The 25,431-nt window shown below is 40.3% G+C and overlaps 1 protein-coding gene across 2 annotated transcripts in view; it reads left to right on the top strand.

The window, feature by feature from the left end:
• The first annotated feature begins 22,630 nt into the window (after positions 1-22,630).
• The window catches only part of PITRM1 (pitrilysin metallopeptidase 1), a 28,207-nt gene continuing 25,406 nt past the window's right edge, over positions 22,631-25,431 (top strand). The window contains exons 1-6 of one of the 2 annotated variants that reach the window (XM_039549444.1): positions 22,631-22,741; positions 22,962-23,064; positions 23,773-23,879; positions 24,427-24,578; positions 25,025-25,139; positions 25,245-25,341. In XM_039549444.1, coding sequence (XP_039405378.1) covers positions 22,704-22,741; positions 22,962-23,064; positions 23,773-23,879; positions 24,427-24,578; positions 25,025-25,139; positions 25,245-25,341 — 612 coding nt within the window. In that variant the 5' untranslated portion in view covers positions 22,631-22,703. Of the gene's footprint in view, positions 22,742-22,961; positions 23,065-23,772; positions 23,880-24,426; positions 24,579-25,024; positions 25,140-25,244; positions 25,342-25,431 lie in introns of those variants that run through there. The other variant, XM_020584266.1, reaches the window with a different exon arrangement.

Below are 25,431 nucleotides of genomic sequence, written 5' to 3'. Positions count from 1 at the left end.
AATAACCATACATTTTGCTCTGCTTTCTAGTCTCCTAAAACAAATGGAAATTACATTAAAGTGTATCCCAAAGATATAAGGATAGTTTGGAAATTAATCAGGGAATACAAAACTATGGTTTTGACAACAGACATTATATTTTTCACCTTGCAGAATGTAGTTGCTGCATAACTTGTTTCACTCACTTTAAATCAGAGTTAAAGCAGCTTAGATGGAAGTTTTATTAATGTTAACTTAAAACATGCCCATTGAATCTTCAGTAGCTTGGTAAAAATCTAAAAGAGATTTTTATTTTATTTGTTCTTGTTCTTGGGAAATGAAATTACATAATTCTAACAAAAAATATAGACTTTGTCAAAGGAGACAGCGTTTTTCACTTTGTAATACTGTCTTCATGGAATCAGATTTATCAGGAGAGTCAGCAATTGCTATACTATAAAATCAGAAAAACAGTGTAGAAAATCCCTTGAACAGCATAAAGCAGGATCTGTAGTGTGGAAACAGTAAACCTCAGCCCTCCTTTTGGAGAGTTGCTTGAACACTGAATACCTTTTTATTTGCTTTTGTGGACTGCCTATGCAGCTATGGAACATTAGTTAAATTGAACCAATATAGATATATCATTTTGTACTATTGAAGGCAATTTTCTTTAATTAGCATAATAAGAGGGAAATTACATATCTTAGCAAGGGCCACTTGTGTCATTTCCCTGAGTACGCAGGTCTTTCCAGCTGATTGTTTTCAATCAACCTAGAAAGCATCAGTGAACAAAGCTGCTGCAGTGGGGTAGCCTCACTTCCAACGTAATCCATTTCATACATGACATTTGCAAACAGGGTTTCTGAGATCCAGACCACATGAAAGGATTTCTTCTGACTGTTTCAGAAAGTTTGCGGTCTATCTGTTTGCTTACAGTCATAATGGAAAGACTTATTCAATGACTGCATGTTTTTAGTGGTTTGGATTTTTTTCCCCTTTTCCATCTTGTGAGACAAGATGAAAGAAGAACCTAATTACTGTAGGATTAAACTTCTTTATATGAAGGACACTTTGCTGTGACTTTGAACATTAATACCGCTAGAAAACACAGAGACAATAATTCTCATTTACCACGCAGGTTCAGATGATGCAACACATTGAATGAAAGGATGTAAAACTATAATTATCTATGTATATATACACACACCTATATGTCTTGTCAGAAAGTAAAAGGAATGTTATAATAGCTGCTAATTAACTTTTACAGCATGAGCAAAGTTGGTAAGGTATTTTGAATTATGAGAAGGTGAAAAGCCATGCTGCTTCTGAACTGTGAAAAAAAGTGACATGAGCACTTTTGCCCCCAGAAAGATCACTAAAAAACCAGATAAATTTGTATTTGAAACTTGGCATGTGAAAAATGGCTAGTGATTTTGTTCTTTGAAGCACTGTAAAAGACTTGGTTGTCAAGCAACACAGGGTAACTAGCAGCTACAGAGGCATAGCTCTGAACTTCTAAAAATATGTTGTCATATATGCACATTAATAGTAAATCTAAGGATCTGTCACTGAAAATGTCCTATAGCAGTATTGTTTTTCATTTATTATAGTTTTTTTCATTTTCAAGAGAAAACTTCATTTTTGTTAAATACAAGAAAGAGAGCAATTTAAAGGAAATAAAATTAATTTTTAAAAGATTCCAGAAATTGAAAAAATGTAAATTTTTGTTGATATTTTAAGCTTATCACTAGACTATATAAAACACCAAAGCTTTTTTTGTAATTTTTCATTATTCCTTTAATTTTGTGTAGATGAAAATGTAACTTTTCTCAAACAAATGCAGTAGAAAATAAAGAAACTTCTGATAAAACACACATACATATATATATATATAAATACTCATGTAGCCATGATTCACAAGCTTTTAACAGTAGAAAACCAGGACATGCACATCAGGACAAGGAGCTAAACTCCGTCTTTGGCTAAAGGTTCTCATGCAGATAAGCCCTAATTACTCACTTAGAGCTTGCCTGATAACTTTATCTACAGTGAACAACGCCCAGCTTCACCAGGGATCTTACGAAGAAACTGGAGGAATGCTGACTGAAAAGAAAAATATTAATATCCGCCTTACAATATGAATTCAATCAAAACTTGTATGTACCACAGCCTGTATTCATTTTGAGGAATCTAAGTTAGATGAAGACTGAAAGTCTTATTCGTGTCACTAAGTATTGCCCAGTACTTCCGAGCAAAATGTTAGTTTTATTTTAAAATGGCCTTTCTGTAAAAAGCGATTAGAAAACACCAACAAAACAAGACAAAACAAAAATCACCAATGAAAATTCCATTTGCAGACAATTTTTGCAGGGGAACTTCTGCTCTACTTCCAATTTTCAAATCTCTCAATTGTTTTTAGATTTTTGGAGTCTTCCTTCTGCCTTCACGTGAAGGACATCACTCATTGACAGTGTTTCCGTATTTCAAGCAAATCAATTTTTTTCTTGGCACAAAACATGCAGGATTATTACAGCTTTGCCCAGTACCAAAGCAGTCCTGCCATAAAGCCATGTGTCACTCACACTGCTTACTGCCTGCAATCCTGAGGTAAGCTGATGTGCACTTCACAAGCCTTTGAGCCAAATCTTTCTGTTACTCATTACTGGGCTTTCCATTCTCTCCAGTACATGTGCAAGATTGCAACATTTGAGGAAACATGCTATTTTCTTTTTATAATAATCGATATCAACATCCCCTCCAGGTTGCATCCTTCTCAAGTAAGAGACTCACAAGGAACAAATAAATACCACTTTATGCTCCATTAATTAGCATTTCTTTTGCAATGGCCAAAGGCAAGGTCACAGGGACTTGGAAAGAAGCTGCTTTTATAAACTTCAACAAATTTAGTACCAATGCTTCTCTGAACAAATCAAAAACAAGCTGCTTTTTTGCCTAGAATTTTAAAATGTGAATTACTCACAAAAAGCTTCTCTGGCTTTGATTCTCCATTTGGATTACCTGCAACTGCTTGCAAGCACTTAGATGCAAATAAGCACCATTTCCTTTCAAGATCAAAGACTTATTGGATGTCAGATTTTATCTCTGACAATCACAACTCTATATGAATAAGCCTAATGCTGTATGTTCGTGCAGTCAGAGTTCTGCATTACTGTGTTAAACAAAAAGTAGGTCATTGCCACGTAGTAAGTGAATGAGCATAACAGTATAAGAAATCAATAATTCTCTCTTGAGGCTTCAACAAGAGAAGTAGGGAAAGAGATTGGATTAATTCTGCTGAAACAGTGTGGTTGGTCATTATTCTTTATGTGGATCAATATGAATTGAGTCTGAGCTATTCTAAAACGTACTGTTACTTTCCAGAAGGCAGGGAGCTATTTTGGTGATGTACTCAAACCATAATAGTTACATTTGTCAGATTATCCATTACACCTCACATCTCCATAGAAATTCTCAGTGCTCTGATGTGCTGATGGAATCATCTTGGGTACTTTTACTCAAAGGTGAGATAATATAGCTGGGGCTATTTTGGGCAATTTTTTAATGATCTTTATTATCTTAATGATTCTTTAAAAAATACTGAGGACAATTTGGTTGTAATTATCCCTAGCCATTTTGGCTATTTTAAAAATTCATTTACTGTCTACTCTGAGTCTATTAGAATATGACAAGATTAGACCTTCAAATATCAGATGCCACCTTAATACTAGTAACAAAGTAGTAACTGCTCAGGTTTTTCTGCCTCTTTGAATCGTGCTTACTTTCTTAGCACCAGAATTCTGACAGATACCCTAGATGTATGAAAACCCAGCTGTCCCTTGGGAATATGTTTCATGGTGCTGTTGATGCCTGCTGATCTGATCTTGTAACAAACGAACAGCTTCTGGAACTGTTAAATTCCTTCTTCTAAGGACTATGATTTTTGCTGGGGTAAACTGTTACTGAACCAAGGAGAAAGATTTCAATGGATCTACAAGAATTTAAATCAGCTAATGTTTTGCCACCACTTTCATGATTTCAGAAGGAGTTGCAGCCTTTCAACACCACATTGCAGGATGAAGCCCTGAGGAATAAAAGTTAAAAATCCCCTTACAACCTCTATCAGAGGGACTATGTGCTCAGAATGTATATTCAAGGAAGTGTTTAGAGCTGCATAATATATGCCATGAAAATGTCCTTCCTCCTTTTGACATTGACACAGATTGCCTCAACTCGTCGCAGAATTCTTCCCACTTATAGATAACTTCTTTTTCGTTTATTATCTTCCCTGTATCTAATGATAGTGGGTGCAATGTGCAGTCATTTGGACCAAAGCAGTGTTCTTATATTCATATCCAGAAAATGGGAATGAAACAAGGATGTCCAGAAGCAAAGAAGGACTGCAAGAAAGATATGGAGGGCACTGAAAAGTCAGCTTTTTGAAGGGAATGCGTAAGGAGATTATTGTAATCATCTTTATATGAAGATAAAGCACTTGACCTTTATCTTCACTGCAGCATTTAAAGGACGGGTGAAGTGTTTTGGTTTTTAATTCAAAAGACAAGAAATCAAATGTGAAAAAAAGCACCTATTTTCAGTGTTAGTGACACAAAAAAAGTAAAATCCATTTTCTCATATAGTGTTTAGTAGACAGAGCTGGTCAGCAGATATCACTCAAAATGAATTAAAAGAGTTATGAACAGTGGCTAAAAATCTTTTCTTCTCTCATTTGTTCAGATTTCAGTCTCTTTTCTCCTGACATGTCATAATTTCATTGTATCTCCAGTTACTATAGTGTTTTTTGGGATGAACAAGAGCTGAAAGCACATTAAAGAATAATAAATGGCTAAGCAAATGGAAGAAAAGACCTTTTTTTTTCTTTTTCAAAACTATTAATAAATGAGACTTTTGTTCCTAAGAAAATAAATACAATGGATTAAATTAAAGCAATGCTGACATTGTGACTGGAAAATGCAAGGGCATTATTCATTTATTACTTCCCACTGAGTCACAGAATGTAGAGAATGAGCACTGCCCCACAGTGTACTACTTAAGGTCCTTGATTCTGCTAACATGCATTTAAAACATGGGAGTAATTTCATGTGACTGCAACGGAGAAACTAGTATGCTTAAAGTTAAGAAGCTGCATATGTCTTTGTGGGCTGGAAACCCAGATGGACAAGGCAGCTGATATGAGTACAAAAATTAACCCAAATTTCTGCATACTAGATATGGAGAAATAGACCTTGAGTTTACTTCTGCTGGAAGTTATAGGTTAATTTTACCTTTTGGATATCATTACACAACAGGGATACATGAAGATTAAAACAATATATTAAATTTGCAAACTGAACCCCTTTAAAGTACAGAAATTCCAGCAACAGTGCTGCCTAAAGTCAACATTACACACTTCCTCAACATATTTGCATTCAGACAACAGGGAGTGGAAACAAGCAAAACTCCTAGGAACCAGGTCAGTGAGGCAAGTGACTGAATGTGGATTTGGGATTAGAATTTTCAAACAAGTTAGATCCCTCCTCTGCAACACTGTCCTCAAACCTAAGTGACTTAAATGACTTAAACACGTGAATCTTACTGCCCCTTCCTTTGATCTGCTGAAAATCCTAGTCTAGCATTGAAAACCAGGTCCCATGAAGGTCCATAAAAACCCACTCATTTGATTTCAACTGTGTTCCAGGATTTCACCTGGAATGTCTAATTTATCCACCCTAGGAACTTGTTTCTTTACCCAGTAATGACTTCATTTAGCACTAGACCAAGCCAGAATAATTACCTTGACTTCAATCCAACTTGAGGTGAACAATCTTTAAGGAAAACTATCACACAGTGACAATAAGCCATGAACAAAATAGCCCCAATAAAAATCACAAATTTCTGCAAGGACATGGGGATTTATGATGCTTTCTATGGGCAGAAGGCAGTATTGTTGATCTGTGCTGCCACCCTGTGTCATTCAGCACTCTGCCTGGTGATTTCAGTTGCTAACATATGGAGTACTTTCTGTGCAGCTCAAAATCCCTTACAATATTGGCCCCTTTTCCATTTCCTTTCTGTTGAACTTCGCCCACAGAAAACACCCCACACTAGATTCCATCAGTGAGTGGGATGTATATTCCAGTTGGACATATCTGATATCACCCTAGTTCCAAACACGTGCATGCATCAACCCTTAAAAAGTAAAAGCTTTCATCCTACCAAAGTCAAACTGCTATTTATTTACCACTAGGGACAGACACCACTGCGTGCTAATTGTCAAAGAGGTTATGCTCAGATTTAATTGGAAAACTGCAATTGAAAATGATGGAGAATGTTTTCATTGCATTTTTTTTCAAGGTGTTGCTTAATCATAGTTCATAATGGGGAAAAATTTCAACTGGATTTCCTTTGGCCTGTCTGGGGACAAAAACTGTCCTTTCATTTTCATGTGAAGTCCTTTAGGCAAGAAGATTTTGATCTTTAATCATGGCCTTTAAACATAACCACAATTAATAAATACATACTTTACATATGTATACATATTTAGCTGGAAATTATAACTTTTAATTCTGTGCAGATGTACAGCAGCTTGAATGGCCATGGGAAAACTGAGTTGGCTGTTCCCTCATAGACAATTAGTTTCCCTCTGTTCAAGGGTGCAAAGGGCAGAAACATTCATTCCTTTCAACCACAATCTTCCGGTTCTTTAAGAAAATATTGTATATAAAGAATCCTACAATATATTTGTTAAAGTTAGCTGCCAGCCAACCACACAGTGTCCTCTCCCTTGGCAGACAGGAAGAGTTTTAATTAAAGAATGATGTTTTGCACAGGGCAGTATTCACTGATCAGTGAGTGCTTAAACTTTGTTTTCTTACATCTGAAGCTGAGAGGCCTCCACTCTTTTTTTGTTTGTGGTTCCCTTTGGAGCTGTAACAGCCAGGAAGTTTTACAGAGACTCTGCAGTCTTGGCTTTGACTCTTCAGGTTGTTTCTTCATAATTCAGTCATCTTTCTTCTGGAGTACTCTTGCTCAGACTGCCAAGTGGAACATTTCTCGTAGGTCCTGTCTCCTTTAGAGAAATAGGCATTAGGTACCAATCTTTGCATTTTATTTCACAAAACTAAGTTGAGAAAGTTCAAGGGGTACACAAAACGCAGCACAGAGAAAATATAAGACTGAAGATTGTTAACTAATTGTTAATTGATGAATACTGTCTTTGATCACGCACTGTTTTTTCCACAATGTTATTTAGTGCTGATAATAGCTATTACACCATAAACCCATATTCCTGATAACTGTCAGGACACTCAGCACTGTGACTTTATTTACTATGTGGTGTTTAAAGCCAAACGTGCACATAGGATGTTTCATTTCCTCATGGCCTTTGCATGCTATAGTCATAGCTCCATTTTTCACAAGTATTCATTAATTCCAGGTATGTCTGCACCAAGCAGTGGAGTGGTGGACAGGTCAGTCACAAAACTAAAAGCATTACAAATGTATCAGTGTCACATTGCACCTTGTCTTAAGGAGATGTTTTTGCCATGGAATGAGGATCCCACAGTTTCTGTAACTCAGACAAATATCTCTGCACGGGAATGTGCTCTGCCCTTCAGCCGTACCAAACAACTTGAAGCTGGCAGAGGGATCTGGAACACGGTGTTGTCTTGTATCACACAAACATGGCCTTATCTTCACTCTGCTGTGAGAAACGAGATATTGTTCTTGGTTTAGGAAAAAGACTGGTTTTTCTCCTATAATGAAATACCTTCAGCTTGATTTTTCAGTGATGGCAGCACTTTTATGTTACTTTAAAATACACTTACTTTTCGCTCCAATTGCAAACCTAGATTTTGCTTCCAGTTTCAAGTTAAAATAATGGCATTGCAAAGCTTTGTCATGGCATAACCAGTTTTCTAGAAAGGTAAACAATGAAAACCCAGCCTAGACGACCTATTACAAATTTTGTATAATTTCAGAGGAAATCCACATCTCAACCGAGATCATTTAAAACAGCAAATCATAAACTGCACATGCAGTAACTGCCTTCACTTTTCAGACAAGGTTGTGAATAGCATCAGAGGAGTTTTATCACTTTGCTGCAGTGTCAGATTTTAGCTTTAGAATCTAATCCTACCCACCTAATGAGTTCTAAGTGCTCGGCTTGTCTCACTGCCAACTGTGTCAAACAAAAGCTCCTCCTGGAGGCAGCCCAATCGATAATGCAATTGGAGCAGCAAAAGGAGGGAAGCTAAAACAAGCAGGGTGACTGACAAGAAAGTGGAGGTTAAGCCAAGACTTTGCCATAAAAAAAAGGGTGATAGCATCAGCTTTAAATAAGACTGGGGTAGAAGCAATACTGCAAAACAGGACTGAATCCTGCATCCAGGAGGTTTTAAGACCTGAAAGGGAGACCTCTTCCTCCAGAGGCCTGGTGACCAACAACCAGCCCTGGCTCTCTCGGGCTCACAGACCCTTCACTGCAGCTCATGTGTGAAAAGGCTCAGGTCATGGAAATTCCTGGGCTGCAGGGATGATGGGCAGGGCTCTGTGTGGTCCCAGAAGCTGTCCATGCTGGTTTTGGCTGGGACAGAGTTAATTTTCTTCCCAATAGCTAGTACGTGTCTGTGCTTTGCATGTGAGCTGAAACAGTGCTGATAACACACGGATGTTTTAGCTATTGCTGAGCAGTGCTTATAGCCAAGGCCTTTCCTGCTTCCCATGCTGCCCCACCAGCAAGGTGGCTGGGGGTGCAGAAAAAGGGGACAGTTGGAAGGGACAGCTGACCCCAGCTGACCCAAGAGACATCTCACACCATGTGACACCATGCTCAGTGTACAAAGCTGGAGGAGGAAGGTGGTGGGGGGACGTTCGGAGCGATGGGGTTTGTCTTCCCAAGTCACCATTACACATGATGGAACCCTGCTTTCCTGGGGATGGCTGAACACCTGCCTGCCCATGGGAAGCAGGAATGAATTCCTTGTTTTCCTTTGCTTGCACATGCAACTTTTGCTCCACCACTATTAAACAATCTTTAATTTAACCCATGAGTTTCCTCGCTCTTACCCTCCCAACTCTCTCCTCCATCCCACTGGGGGAGGGTGTGTGAGCAGCTGTGTGGGGCTTAGGTGCTGTCTGAGGTTAAACCATGAAACTCACGGCAGAAACTGCTATTGGTCTAAACACTTAAGCTATCTGTAAGACAATTTAGGAACTTCTTGAGCTACAAACTTGAAGACTGTGACTTTCCTGGAACAAATCAGAGCAGGTGTCACTTTTCAATACCACTTCTTGAGCATTAAGTCTGACATGATCCTCAATCTCACCTAAAACTGATGTTATCACCCTTCCCATGGCGTAGCCTCAGTTTAGCTTTCCTCCCCTTCCCTGTTCTCTGTCCAGCTTTAATTTCCCCATGTGTGGCTCAAGTATCCACCAGCTTTCTCTTGCATTCTATTAGTTTTCTTTCTACCTTCTCCGCAGTCTCTAAAGGTGTGGAAGATGGGGGAGTTTTTTTAACTTTTCACTAATCCAACACCTGCTATCATACCAACCTAAAATTCTCCCCTGTCAATACTGGTTCCTTAAAAAGTGAGCCATTAATATGTGTGAAGAAAGCAAAACTGTCATCCAAGGAATGGATTGGGTATAAAAAAACCTGTTTGGTTGTCGAGGACAAATAATTTTTTCATGGTTCCAAAGTCACCAAACTAAAAGAGTATTCCCAAGAACATTTAAGCAATGCTAAATGGATCATTTAGCAGAAAAGTCTTAAATATGCATGGCATGTAATAGCACTTTGGAAGCAGTTTGTACTTTTATTTTCGAAAGATGTGTAAATTTGACCAGCTTTCCCTAAGGTGCAAATTTTAAGGCTCTGTTGAATTTTAATTGCTTACTAACAACATTATGTAATTCTCCAATTAATCTTCTCTCAAAACAAGCTTACCCATGAGATATTATTTCAAAGCATATTTGTGCAAAATTGGTATTTTTGAAAACAAAAATGCATTTAAATTCCTAGCTGGACTTAGTATCTTCTATTTTTGAACAATGTGTTAAGCAGGATCAGAAACTGTAACTGTTCAGTTTTGCAAATGAATGCAGTCCTTCCCATGATTTAATTACATCAAACCTGCCTCTGAAAAAAAAGAAGGTTTGAGGCCAACACTAAGAAAGTAGAATCTATAATCTATAATCTATAATCTGAAATCTACAATCTGTAATATCGAACTGGCATGTTTGCTAATTTATTTAAATAGTTTGCACATGTATGACATGTACATGGGTGTTTGATACATTACAAAGCCAACAGTTAAATAGTTTATTTTAGCCAAACACAGTTATCTGAAGGCAGAATGTGAGTTTGGTGAGCTCTATTTTTAATAGATAAATTACTGAAAGAAGGGTATCTGTAAGCAGGCCTGGGGCATGTATATTCAATGATTTTTGCATGTATGGTGATTTTTCTAATGGTTGGTGTTGTATCTGACATTCAGGATATACATTATTCCATTTATTGAAAGCTCCATTGATTCTGTTTTGAATGGCAAACTGCATGTGCTTGAGTTAACCACAATAGAAAGCTTATCATAATAATGGCACACAAACTGCAAGAGGGCAAAACTTTGGCCCATAGCAGCACTTCTGTATGCCAGGGTTAGACATTGCCTCATCTGAATGCAATTGCACCCTAAGTTATGTTTAAGAGTTGAATAAGTCAAAGTTATTATCATGTTCACTTTTGTGCTCAGCTGTCACTCTACAGACACAGTCTTCTGACACTTGCATGCTGCCTGGCCTTAATGTTTTTATTGGATATTCATCTTATAAGGAAAATTAAAAAATTATATTTGATGCTCCAGAAATAGAGTGACTTTTTCAGATTTGTTAAGTACAGAAATGTGGAGTATATAGAAAGGGTAAAGTGAAAAATATTATATTTTATTGACAGTAAGATTTGGAGGCTCCAAGGATTCAATATTTCTAGCTATCCATTTTTTAATTAGAGTCTTCCAATTTCTTTTTAGTTCCCTTTTGTCATAGCCTCACAACTTCATGCTGGAATTTTTCTGTTTGTGACTATATACTCCATTAGTCATAGTTCAGTCCAGTTTCTCCTGATAAAATGAAAGGACAAACCCGTAACTGAAACCTTGCTGTGCTAACCCTGTCTGCAGAGTGGTCCTTGATTTGATAAGCATTTTTTAACATCCTCTTCATTCTGCATTTGTTTGTGAAAGACATGGGAGATGACATTGCAAACAGATGGAAAGATGAGTGACATGTACATTCTCCATACATATGGATGCAATCCACACAGAAATGCTGCTTGTTTGTTTGTTTTAACAATGCAGGAGCCTGTAGCTACAAAGCTAACATCAGGAGTTCTTTTAACACTAATTTTGCTACAATTTTGGTCAAAATTAGCAAAAAGCAAGCTTTGGGGAATTTGCTGCTCTTGAGAAAGATTCACTACTGAATTAGTTTTCATGTTGCCAAGAAAACTAACACAAAAAAACCCCAAAGTTGTCAAAATGTATAAAATCACCACAGAGGTGACTTAGAAGTCTGTGTTCAAACCAGATCCATTTGTTTAGGAAATCCATTTATGCAAAATAAATATTTCAGAGAATTGCCTTGTTTTGAAAGTCATAACGAAAGATTAAGAGCAACGCATATCTGAATTTCAAATAGATACAAATAAATTTACATATATGTAAAAAGTGTGCCGGCTTTCCTGGAACTCCAGAAGAAGTTTCACCTATATATGTCAACACCTAGGTGTTCTATAATTGTGACAAAGAAATTAATATTGTTTCTGAGTCCTACCGATCAATTAATGTAATTCTAGTATATAGAAAATGGATAATAATAGCAACCTTAACTCATGATTCCTCTGAGAAACAGTGAAGAACAGACAGACTTGACAACTGAAGTAGAGATTATAGTGATGCAGTAGTCACCATTAACCTTAGCAAGGTCAGGGTTTCTTTTTGAAAGTCAGTGGCAAAGTTAAAAGATTCCTGGAGTCACAACATCCAGTCTTCAGTTTTAATAACACTAAAGCCATCAAAAATACTAACTCAATTTTCATATTATTGGTGCAGGCAGTCATCCAACACTAAGCTTCTGTAGTAGTAGGCTGCCTTCAATTATTAAGCAGTAAAAGGAGGCAGGTCTTTATCAGGAACAGAGATGAAAGAGAATACTCTGCTTTAATACACGAGGAGAGAGACATGTTGCTGAACATAATGAACTGTATATACTATGTGGAGTACATCATAATGGGCTTTTTATTTGGGCTACATGTGGAAGATGAAACAAATATGTTCATACATTCCAGAGACATGTTTTCAAAACTTCAAATCATCTCATTTCATTCACTCTGGATAGCATTTTACATCTGACAAAGCATGAGATCATGCACAGATTAGGTCACATTGCCTATTTGAAGACTTTATGGATTATTCAAAGGAGAGAGACTTACATGTCCTAAAAACTGTAAGTAAAAGTGAAATGTGTGTGATAAAAGCCCTGCCTCAGTTCTGCAACCTTACTTAGGTTTAGCTCCCAGGAGATTTACAGGAATGCCTGTACCCTGCCAAAACCACAAGGACTGCAGAAGCTGCAGCTGTCTGTCAGAAGGATGCTTTTCTGGCAGAAGTATTTGTGCACCTCTCCTTCCAGCCAGCTGCCATTATAACTATAGCTATGGAGAAAGCAGCATAAAGAATAAAAGCCAAGGGACAATATTGCACTGGTCTGTGCTTCATGAAATGCTATTTATTTCAGTATATGACTGACTACAGCATATGTAAGTTAGCAGAAATTGTTTGACCCATGAGACTTGAAGATTAACTGAAAACAAGGTTTTTGAGAAAATTTTAAAAATTATGCACAATCTTCAACATTTCTGAAGTGTTTTGACTCCAAATCTTCAGAACAATGACCCACATTTTGAAGTTTAATTTCAATGGTACAAAATGATGACACGAAAAAGACACTTAACGAGTCTTGAAATTGTGTCTCATGTCTACAATGTGTTTATAAGAGCTGGCCAACTGCACCACCATGTAGACATTAACAGTAGAAGATACAGATGGTTTCTGCTTAGCATTTGTTTGCAATAACAAAGTGTAAGTCAAGTTGCATTTTGTGCTGCATTTTAAACAGCTGTTTAAGACCCACTACAAAATCTAAAACCAAGTATGACTTAGAATATAAAATGCCTTACTTTTCTCAGAAAGAGACAGTGAACTAGAGGATGTTTTGATTACTTTAACTGGATATGATTTGTACATCTTGGTTTGCTAAGAAAATTAGACTTGCAGCTCATGCTTTTCCTGCCTATCATTGAGATCCCCTCTCTTCTGCCAACTAATTGCAATGGATCCTGATGAGAGCAAAAGTCCCAGGGATATCAGATTCCATGTTTTGTTAAAAAAGACAGATAAGCAACAGAAAAGCTGAGTGCTCAGATGAGGGAAAAGGAGGAAGAGCATATCCATTATATATTCAGTTTGCTGAGCAATCTACCCATGCATCACTCCAAATCAGCTACAGCATATGATTGCCCAGGTGGCCTACATGGTGTTCAGGTAGCCAAAAAGGCCAGTGGCTTCATGATTTATGTTGTGGTTTTACCCCAGCCAACAAGGCCCACACAGCTGCTCGCTCACTGTCCCACCAGTGCAATAGGGCAGCAAATCAAAAGGGTAAAAGCTGGAAAACTCGTGGTTTGAGATAAAGACCCAGAGAAAGCAAAAACTAAGAAAAGCAAAACAAGGAATTCATTCAGTGCTTCCCATGGCAAGCAGGTGTTCAGCCACATCTGGGAGAGCAGGGCCCCATCACACATAACTGTGACTTGGGAAGACAACCCCCATCACTCCAAATGTCTCCCCTTCCTGCTTCTTCTTCCCACTTTATATACTGAGCATGATGTCACATCGTCTGCAATATCCCTTTGGTCAGTTGGGGTCACCTGTCCTGGCGGTGTTTCCTCCCACCCTCCCAGGCACCCCCAGCCTCCTGGCCACTGTGGCTGTAAGAAAAGCAAAAAAGGCCTTGGCTTTGTTTAAGCCCTGCTCAGCAATAACAAAAACACCACTAAATTATCAACCCTTTGTTCATCAAAATCCAAAATACAACCCCATACCCGCCACTATGCAGACAATTAATTCTGCATCAGTCAAACCCAGGCCAACTTGTGAGGCCAGCAAGACTAAGGAAGTTATAATTCCCCCGTACTCCACACTGGTGAGGCTGCACCTTGAATCCTGTGTTCAGTTTGGGCCTCTCCTGACAAGGCAGACATTGAGGTGATGGAGAGTGTCCAGAGAAGGGCAATGGAGCTGGTGAAGGGTCTGGAGCACAAGTCCTGTGAGGAGCAGCTGAGGGAGCTGGGGGGCTCAGCCTGGAGAAAAGGAAGCTCAGGGGAGACCTCATTGCTCTCTACAACTCCCTGAAAGGAGAGTGCAGCCAGGTGGGGATCAGCCTCTTCTCCCAGGGACAAGACCTTGCAATCTGGTTTAAACCCCAAACAGCAAAGAAAATTAAGTCTCTGTCCAGAAAACAGAAAGAACTTTGACGGTTCAAATTACACCCAAAAAATGTGATTAAAACCAAACGAGGTTAGGTGTTGGTGCCAAAAAATTGATTATGTTTTACTTAATAGTAAAAGAGGCAAAGAGAAAGAAAGAGAAAAGAAAGAAAGAGAGAAATAGAGAGAGAAGTGGGGGGGGGGGAGGGGGAGTGAGGGGAGACAGAAAGAGAGGTGAGAGGGGTTAGGTGGAAGCACATCACCCATCCAAGGGTCCCAATGACGTCTTGTTGCTCCCCTCCATCTGGTCTTGTGCTGAGGGTGCCCTGCCACCACAAGCTGCCACACGCCGAAGAGTACAGAATCCCATGGATTAATACACACTTTGGGCAGGTGGGAACGCCCACACGTCTCCCCTTCAGGGGCCCAGTTTGACACTGTCCCTTGCAACACTGGGGATTTGTTGCATCATCTCTGGTGCTCTGGTGCAGGGTCTGGAGACCCCTTTGTTGGGGGGGCCTTTGATGGGCCATGTCACAGCCTCTGTCCTTCATGTGGATGCAGCTTCTCCCCGGGTGAAGGGGCCCCTCAGCTGGGCTCCTCTGCACAGTGGAGGACGGGCAGTCACTGTGCCTCTGACCAGAGGCGTTTCCAACACACACTCAAAGCCTCTCTCCGCCCACCCTTTGGTGCGAGGGTCTGTGTGAGCCTGGCAGCTGATAGCCCTGGGGCTGTGGTCTCCACCCCGAAGATGCCAAGCTTGATCCTTCTGAATGTATTCTTCTGCCCCAGCCCAGACCTGAGTCACTTTCTCTTCTCTCCATCACCAAGCAGTGTAAGGCCTCAGTCAAGGCATAGTGGTCTCCTCTGCAGCTTTTGTAATACAGTTCTAAAAGTCCTTAATGAAAATGTTTAAGTCATAAACCGTATTTCAGTTTCTGACACAAGAGATGAGAGGAAATTGCCTTTAGTTGGACCAGGGGAAGTTTAGATCAGATATTCGGAAGAATGTCTTCATGGAAAGGGTTTTCAATCATTGGAACAGAGAAATGGTTGAGTGACGAGTCCTGGAGGAATCTGAAAGACATGTAGATGCACTGCTCTGGGACATGGTCTAGTAGTGGACTTGGCAGTGTTAGGTTAATGGCTGGACTTGATAATCTTAAAGGTCTTTTCCAAACTTCATGACTCTATGGTTTTACACTGCTAGCACAGGAAACGAAAAATCAGAGTAGGGATGAGAGGCTTTAAGAACTTTGCAGTATGGGGACAGATAATGGGGAATGGCTTCACTTCAATGTAATGTACACAACTTATGTAAGCACCTGTCTTTTCATATTACAAACTTCTGGTACCTTAAGTAGTCACAGATATGCAAATATGACATTTTTACTGTCACTGCTACTTCTGCATATCAGAATTCACCCAGCTGAGTACACTAGGTGTTCAAACATAATAAGGAAAGCTGAAGATCAGTAAATAATTGCTCCTCTGGGTATTGGAGTACGGACTCTGGCTATACCATCCCCTGCTGGTTCAGATCATATAAACATTCATTCACTCTCAGGCTTTTGAAGTGAATAACCTAGTCCTGAAATGAAACCTGGTAAAATTATGGAGATAATTTGCTCAAAAACCTTTTCTAAAAGGCAACTGGAACAGGACTTTACTGGGTTAGGCTGCCATCCCTTTACACCACCTGTCAACTTAATCCCAGGGTTTTGCACTTCAGATTTCTTCAAGGCCCTTTTCCCACACACAGAGGGATGCAGCACAGTATCGTATTATAAAAACACTGCCCCAGTAAGCTGTATTACAGCTCTCTCACTGTTTCAGGTAATTTAAACTGAAATCCCCCTCTCCTCAGTTATATCATAGGGCCACAGAGGGACCTGAGGAGACCAAGGGCCAAGTGTCTTAATTTACACAACCTTCTCCAGCTTTGCAGTTAGAAGATGCTTCTCATTATGAGAATGCCCTGTAACACTGACACTTAAGTATGCAAAAATTGCAAGAAATGGGAGGACTAAATACTTTTTCTTTGCCTTCAGTCCTCCTCCCAAAATGAAAGGTAAGAGATAACATTAAAAAAGTATTTCCAGAGTGTGGCAGTTGAAAGGTAAATAGATGCAGAGCAATTTTTCATCTACTCTGGACAGCATCAGACATGGACTTGATCTCACCTTTCCCCAATATATGTTTCACTTATAGTAAACCAAGGCAAGCATTTAATGTTTTTCCCATTACTGCACCTCCACAGGATCTAGAATGTGACTTTGCAGATATGGGCAGTGAGCTCCCTTTGAAAATGAAATTTTTAACATACACTCTACAACTCCTTTATGCAGACATTGTTATTCCCACACACAAAGAGTTTGCTTTGGCCTGTAGCTGCGTTATTCGTGTATCTGCACTGCTAAGGACTTAATAAAGGCTCTCTGTCAGCAGAGTGACAGGAGCAAGACTGATGAACCTTGTTAGAGTTATGTGAGAGACCACATCTGCACAGCATTAATCTCTACCTTGGCTTGTCTCACTGTGGTTCAACAAAGAAGTTGACAAATTAAATATAATCCAACTAAGGTTAAATGAAAATTCACAAAATCTAGACTGCTCTGCAGTATTGAGAATATATTTATCGTCTTCTTGGTGTTGTGGACTATAGTTTATGAACAGGTCTGTGACAACAACAGTGAAATTTCTCAACAGTGAGGGTTTTGGTTTTTTTTCTATTGTAAAAAATGGACTTTGATGTAACTCATGATAATCTATGTTAGAGCTACCTTCCTACAGCAAGTAACATTACTAATGTTAAGTGGAGATATCCCAAAACATTTCTAAAAGGATGAATGAAAAGTCTGGTAAGAACAGGCAAGCCACATAGCCAAGTCTTTCTGGGTAATATAAGCAACCAGCCAAGGAAAGTCCTTCCAAATAGAATAATACTCCTTCAGCTGTCATTGTTAACAAGTGACTCACACAGAGTTTGAATATAGCATTAAATTGCAATTGGAGGCAGCATTCAAGTGGTGCATAAAGTTCTGCTTAACTCCTGAGAAACTGATGTGTTGAGCAACTTTCCACTTCTACATTTCTGATATTCTGTAGCAATGTTTTTCATTTATTCATTTATGATATCCTGCTTTGTGTAAATAACATTGATATGACTTTATGCGACCTCACTTGTATGTATGCATAATATTACAGGACCACATAATTTTTGTCAACTTTGACCCAACCCTTATTTCCCCTTTACCCTCCTGTCCCTGAATTCTTTACTGTCATATTATTTGTTAGCAGAAGAAGCAATCAAAATATTAATATGTTAAGACTTTTAAAGAGGATAGTAAAATTACTTGAAATGTAAACTATTAAGTGAGGTTTTTTCTTGACTGTAACCAGGTATTCTGGTCTGCTTACAATAACCCTAAAACACAGAAGCACTTCTGATAAACTACATCATCCAGGCTTTTAGCAAGGCACATGAGTTTCCTTTTCCCCTTCTTTTAAATCATTGTTTGGGAACAATTCTGCTCCTGGCAGTGTAGCAATGGCAGTATCCATGTTCTCTGACAGGACAGTACAAAGCAGGACAGGACAGGACAGTACAAAGCACACGCCAGCTGCAGTCCTGCATGGCATCAGCTAGCCCAGTGCAAAGCCTATTACCACCTTATGGGATCTCTTGAAATAAATTGTACAAAAATCACCCCCCCTAAACCACCAAAACCCTGGGCTTTGTTTTCATTCTGTTTTTCTACTGCAAAATCTTTGTGGGGAACATTCCTCTCTCTTTCACACTACCATGTATTTGTTTCATAATCTTCCAAATGCTACAGACAGGAGGCTGCTAGCAGGCAGACAGTCCCTGGGAAAGCCCCAAATCCTAAGTTTCAGGTTAAAGAGACTATTGTGAAGTTAGGAAGGAGGCAAAAAAGCATCAGCAGTAGAACCATAAGCTTCTGTCTCTGCCTCTTGCAAACTTCTCTGGAAAAAAATACAGACAGGGTAAATGAGAAGGTGTGCTGAGGCATGGGGACGTTCCTCTCCACATGGCTTTGTAAAATGCTGATTTCAATGCCCCACTAAATATTGTCTGACAATTGTGATACAAAATCCTTGGCTGGCTGATGTTCTGTCAATGAAGAGAAAGATATCTATTAAAGATAGAAACGAACATTCTTAAAGGGAGCCTACAAGAAAGCTAGAGAGGGACTTTATTTTATAAAGGTATGTAGGGGTAGGACAAGTGGTAATGGCCTTAAACTGAAAGAGGGCAAGTTTAGATCAGATTTTAGGAAAAAGTACTTTACTGTGAGGGTGGATTGCCCAGTGAACCTGGGGATGCCCCATCCCTAAAAGTGTTCAAGACCTGCTTGGATGTGGCTTTGGGCCTAGTGAAAAGTGTTCCTGCCCTTGGCAGGGGCACTGGAATTAGATGATCATAAAAGTCCTTTCCAACACAAACTGTTCTATGATTCTATGACAAATTCCAGAAACAAAATTGATACACAAAGGGTACTAATAAGATTCTGTGATGCTCAAGGTACAGCTGAAGCTGGGATCATGCTCTCATCCTCTCAAAAACTTATTATTAGCAGACCCTCTCTCAGGAAGGTGCTGGGTGGTGATTGCACAGAACTGGGGTAGAGAACGGCTGCCATCTGGGATGCTAAAGCTCATTCTTCTCAACTCACCAGCTAACACCATTGTCACTAACTCCCTTCACTTCCTCATGGCCTTCAGAAAAAGGCTGGCAGGCAGAGAGTCTCTTCATTAGTTTGCCCGCTGACATGGGAGGGTTCTCTCATGGGAAGGTGAAACAGCCACAGAGGAAATCATTTTTATTAACTTCAGCCCTGAGAAAATCCTAGAAGGAAGGTGGACACAGTCTACACTCTAAGCTGGGAGAACTGTTGTGATCTAAGCATGCTTGGTAGGAGACACCACAGCGAATACGGTTTTCCTGCTGTAACAAGCATCTACAAAGTATTTTTCACAGATTTTAACCTGGCAAACTTTGCACCTTATTGTCTGTGAAGATAAGACACACTTGTCAAGTGGGAGGGACAAACCTCTGCTCCAGAGGATAAAGAATGGAACTTCTCAGTTAAACACAAAAAAGCATTTCCATTCATGAACAGATGATGTAGAATTTTTTTGAAAGAAACAGCTTGTGTAGGCATGGGACTTTTTAGACCAAATATCTAATTTAGATAAACATGTGATTGAAAACAAAATCTTCTGAAGGAAAATAACACTAAGTAAAAGTAACTCTAATCAAACACTGAGAATTAAATTATCATCTCATTCTCACCATTGGAATAGCTCATTTGACGCAATTGCAGTTACATAGAATTTGTTGCTAAATAACTGAAAGCAAAATCTGGTCATGGTAATCAAAAGGGTTTTATGTCATTTATCAAGACAACTCAACAAAACTAATTTTATACCTGCTACAATTTTACATGCAAGTGGTTCTTCTGAATTACTCTTTTCTTAAGATGCAGACATCATGTTACATACATCCATATATATGTATGTGACTATTCTTCACAAGGAATATAATGTACTACTCTTAAATTATCAGTGTAGCAGAAATCTTATACAGCAAGAAAATGGAAAAGAAAAAGAAGTAGTGTAACATGCCAGTTTCTGTTTTGTTTCACAGAAGAAAAGCTTTGATGCACAAAACATATGAGAGACAATAGCAGAAGAAAGAAAGAAAAAATATTTTAAAGTTGTCTAAGGGATAGTATAAAAGACTTCCATCTTGTGATTAAGTTTAGGAATGATGTTTGATGTATTTTGAAACTGATTGCTCAGACTGGTTAAGTTTGTGAAAGGTTGCCTGTCAAACGCTATGTCAGTGATATGAAAACAGACAGCCAGAAAATCATCCTTCCAATATAAACATCAACTAAAAATAAATAAATGTCTGCAGCAGAATGCCAGCCTGATGTTCCATTAAGATGAATGTTATGAGCCATGAAGCAAACTAAATATTGATGACAAGAAATCTGTAAAGAGAGACAGTAGCTTATGGTCAGATTAGGAAACTGTTAGTAAACTAAGGAACTGAACAGTCAACAGAAACAACAGTATAGCCTTGAATACAAAAATTGCTGCAAGTTAACCTTATTGCGACCAATAATAAACCATAAGCATATGAAAACATTCAGAAATATTTGAAAACTGAACCATGCAGTGTGAACTCATGGTTCTACACAAGGCTCAGAAATACTTATTTTAATACATTCATTCTTTGGAGAACATTGTTCCTTATATGTTTATATCATTTAGTTTTAGTTTAAAAAATAATGTTGAAGTTCCTATCATGACTGGTTCTTCATGATGTTAGACAATTTCTGGAAATATATGCTAAAACATATACTGAAAATAAACATATAGTGGAAGCAGGTCCTATGAAAGGGGTGTGATTTGAACCTAATCTGAAACAAATACAAAAAATAGGACAAAAGACGTGAAATGGTAGAAGGCAGGGAAGAAATCAGACAAAATGACAATAGGGAGCAAAAATATGGCATTCGCTAGTATCCAGAATCTAAGCTTTACATGAGCTACTGGATCTTTGCACTAACCCTAAAAAGAATGAGAAAGATAAGTAATTAAGATAGATGACAGGTTATATGGGCTAATGCACAACATCCAGACATTAACTACGGCAAGCTATTGGCTTTTTTATTTAATTTAAAAATTAATGAAATGGGAAAATTACATGGAAAACACAAATGAGACAATCAGAGAAAATGAAGGGTCTTGGAGCAATCAGGAGCCATGTGGCCAGCGGGAAGGTGGCGGATGTGCCTAGGACAGCGTGCCGGCAGCAGGGCAGGACGGCAAAAGGGCAGTCACAAGAGGGTGATAAAATCCCTACAGTGACTGACCGCAGCAGCAGCTGGAGGCAGGCAACTGCTTGCCAAAGAAGAGGAGGAAGAGATCAGAGACGGTGGACACAAAAATTCCTGGGATACTATAAATTCCTTTTTTTTTTTTTTTGTTAACGTCATAGCCAAAGAATCGAGGACAAGCGGCGTGAGACATGCCGAGCACCTGCCCTTTACTAGGTTTAAGATCCCATATACTCTCATTTGGCACCAGGCTTCTTATGTCTAAATAGATAACCGGACTCTTATATCCAGGAACAAGGGATTGGCAATTTGGTGGCCATACTTGACAGCTGCTGTCCTTCTGGGCAGCCTCATAAGCATGCAGTATGAAATCAAATTTCAAGTTACTGTCTCAAAATCCTATTCATTTGCAAAACAGAAGGAATAAAAGCCTAGGCACGTACAAGCACTTTCCTGCTGGGTACGACATCCTGTGAAGCCTCAGTGAGGACCCATTCCGACATTAACACGGGTACTTCCAAGCCTATCTGGACCGAGCAGTCCCTGTGCAGAGGCTTTGCGCGGCTGCAAGGGCTCTGCACCCGCAAGGGCTCTGCTCGCACAGGCACAGCCGCAGCTTACAGCGGCTTTAGTTACTCACTCACTGCTGCTCACCTTGCCCATGCTGCTCACCTTGCCCATTCTGCTCACCAAGTGTTTGCATTAACCTATCAATGCACTGGCAAGGCATGGGCGAACAGCGATGCAGCCCTTGGAACACACTGATCTCAGGTATTGTGTTTTATTTTGCTGTTTTCTTTAATTTGGAAAAGCAAACAATAAGCTCTGCTCAAAGGTCGCTCCTTTCACAACCAACGACGCTTTCCATTTTCCTGAGAACTTCCTGAACAACGCAAAGGCATTTCCAAGAGACTCCCCTGCCACCGAGGCCAACCCTCCCCAAAATGGTAAACAGAGCCCTCACACACGCGGCCCCGCAGCCCGCAGCCCGCAGCCCTCGCGCTCGGGGCGGCTCGGGGCGGCTCGGGGCGGCTCGGGGCGGCTCGGGGCGGCTCGGGGCGGCTCGGGGCGGCTCGGGGCGGCTCGGGGCGGCTCGGGGCGGCTCGGGGCGGCTCGGGGCGGCTCGGGGCGGCTCGGGGCGGCTCGGGGCGGCTCGGGGCGGCTCGGGCGCGGCTCGCTCCGCCCGGCGCGGGGCGGGGCGGGGCGGGCGGAGCTGCAGAGCCGCCGCCAATGCGGGCGGGGCGGCGGCGCCTGCGCCGGTCCCCGCTGCGCTCTGCTGTGCGGCCGGGCCCGCCGGGCCCCGCGCAGCCATGTGGAGCCGCTACCGGGCGCTGCTGGGCCGCGGCCGGTGAGCGAGCGGGGAGCGGGCGGGGATCCTCGCCCTGCGCTGCCCTGGCCCCTGGCGCTCGGCCGAGGGACGCGGGACTCCGAGCCCCTGCCCGGGGCACAGGGTCCTGCTCCCCTGGGAAGCCCTCGCTGGAGCCCCCGGGCGTCAGGGCCGGTGTCGGTCGCGGCTGTGGCACCGCCGGCAGGAGCGCGTTTGTTTAAAGGGCGTTGTGTCGTTTCAGGTCCTTGAGTCGCAGGTCGTGGAGGTGGAAGAGCGGTGCCGCGAACGAGAGAGCGCTGCAGTACCGGGTGGGCGAGCAGATCCACGGCTTCACTGTAAAGCAGGTGAGCGTCGCCCGCCGCTTGCGTTTCCTCTGTTTGTGTGTACATAAACTTCCCTGTGGCTGGAAGGCGCCTAGGTGAGGCCAGGGGTCTGCAGATTAAATACTTTGGGTGGTAAGTCATAAAAATGATACAGGAGTTCCTTGTAGTACTTGTCTGCAAACAAATACTTTAGGTGCCATTATAGATACAATACATGTAATAGTATATATGATAATAATGGTGTATATATATATATATATAGATATAAGGAGCTAATTCTAGAGTAAATAACGCACCCCAGGAGCTTGTGTGTCTGCTGCAGATGTGACCATTTGGTGTGGCTGTCTAAAAGTCCTGGCAGATAACAGAACTTCACAGTGATCGCTAGTGACAGCGCTAGTGGTTGAACAGGGTCCTTGCTCTTTTTTTTGCTGACCTAGCCACTGACATTTGAACATACGCCTTTTCTTTTTGTATTTCTGGTTAAATTTTTATCTATGCCATAAGAATATGGTTTTTTGTGGTAGTATACTTTCATTGGGTTATAAATTTTATTTTCTATTTGCGTAATTACTTTTTCCTCTCAAACCATAGGAGCAAAAACTTACTTAATACTGTATAAGCCAGTATTATATTCAGGATCAACAAACTGAACATTGCTATATTATGCACAATTTATTTGACCTAGTTGAAGTTGCACTGCAATACAGATGTTTTCTTCCAATGTAGGTGACAGCTGTTCCTGAGCTGTTCCTGACTGCAGTGAAGCTTAGTCATGATGGTACAGGAGCCAGGTATTTACATGTGGCTCGGGAGGACTCCAATAATCTGTTCAGGTAAAACATTAATATAGGTATTACACGTTCAATCTCAACATCACCTTGTGTTTTTTCAGTTGTAATCTAGCGTCATGGTTGGATTATTCTGTGGTAACAGGGAGGACAGTACTTCCTTTGTAGGGCTTCTTAGAATTTTTCAGGTGGGAGCAGATGTCGTGAAGTCTGTTGTTCAGTCTGCCCCTCAAAACAGGGTCAGTATTTAATTCAGATGCAGTTGCTGCCTGGGAAACTTTCAAAAACAGATTATGCAACCATAACCTTACATGAAGTTTTTTATTTGAGCCTTTTGGGTAAAAATAAATGTGTTGACTTGTGTGCTGAAAACTTCCGGTCTGACTCCAGAGCTAGAAGAGCAGAAGCTGTACACCCTCTGAAAAAGATGGCTGAGCACTCAGGAATCTAAAGAACTCAAACTCTGCATCCTGGTGTGTGCCATGTTAGCTGTTACCCACTGATGATACTCCCATAAATCAGAGGTGTAGGTAGGAGTGGGTGGACTTCTCCTCACAAATGGCTTCATCTCTCTCCATGCTCTCTCTTGCAGTATCCAATTCCGAACCACTCCAATGGACAGCACTGGGGTCCCACATATTCTGGAGCACACAGTGTTGTGTGGTTCCCAGAAGTATCCCTGCAGAGATCCCTTCTTTAAAATGTTAAACAGGTCACTGTCCACTTTTATGAATGCATTCACAGGTAAGCCCAAAGGAAGTAATACCACTTAAAATGCATGAGGTTTTATTGCAGTAGAGCTGTCTGCTGGCTCTCCTTAATTTGACTTTGGGGAGCCATTATTATTAGGTGTGAATGTTGTGCGTGAGATATTAAAAAACTTAGCAAGGCAAGACAACAAAATAAATCTTGTTCATTTGTCAGTTGCAAAGTCCCAATAGAGCTGGAGCTTTATAGCATTCAACAATACATTTAATTATTTATAGGGATATATGGCTGAAGCAAAGTTTTCATGGTAAACTAGCTGCAGTGTCGAGTATCTGTGTATTCCTCAGCAAAAATATATTTCATTTAGTACATTTCTTCTCTTCCCGTTATTTATACGGATGAGAAATTAAAAATCAATGAGGGTAAAATACATCTTAGACTTTCTAAAATTCTGATTTATTTTTATGTTTATTTATATGCAGCTAGTGATTACACACTCTATCCGTTTTCAACACAAAATCCCAAGGACTTTCAGAATCTCCTGTCGGTGTACTTGGATGCAGCTTTCTTTCCATGTTTACGTCAACTAGATTTCTGGTAAGACAGTTTGAGATGTACACAAACCTTAAATTAAAAAAAAAGGCCCCCCAAAATCAACAAACCCTTCAAATTCTCAACATTTGCTATTATTAATTTTTTCAGGCAAGAAGGTTGGAGGTTAGAACATGAGAACCCAGCTGATCCTCAGACACCTCTAGTCTTCAAAGGAGTTGTTTTTAATGAAATGAAAGGGGCATTTGTAAGTTTTGTGAATGTTTGGTTTAAGATCTTACAGATGGTGAAGTAGCTTCAGCTGTAGGTTATCAATGGCATTATTGCACCAGAGATT

This window comes from Corvus cornix, chromosome 2 (assembly GCF_000738735.6).
Source record: "Corvus cornix cornix isolate S_Up_H32 chromosome 2, ASM73873v5, whole genome shotgun sequence".
Taxonomy (NCBI): domain Eukaryota; kingdom Metazoa; phylum Chordata; class Aves; order Passeriformes; family Corvidae; genus Corvus; species Corvus cornix.
The sequence above is the reverse complement of the archived record's forward strand: the minus strand, read 5'-3'. Positions and strand labels throughout refer to the sequence as shown.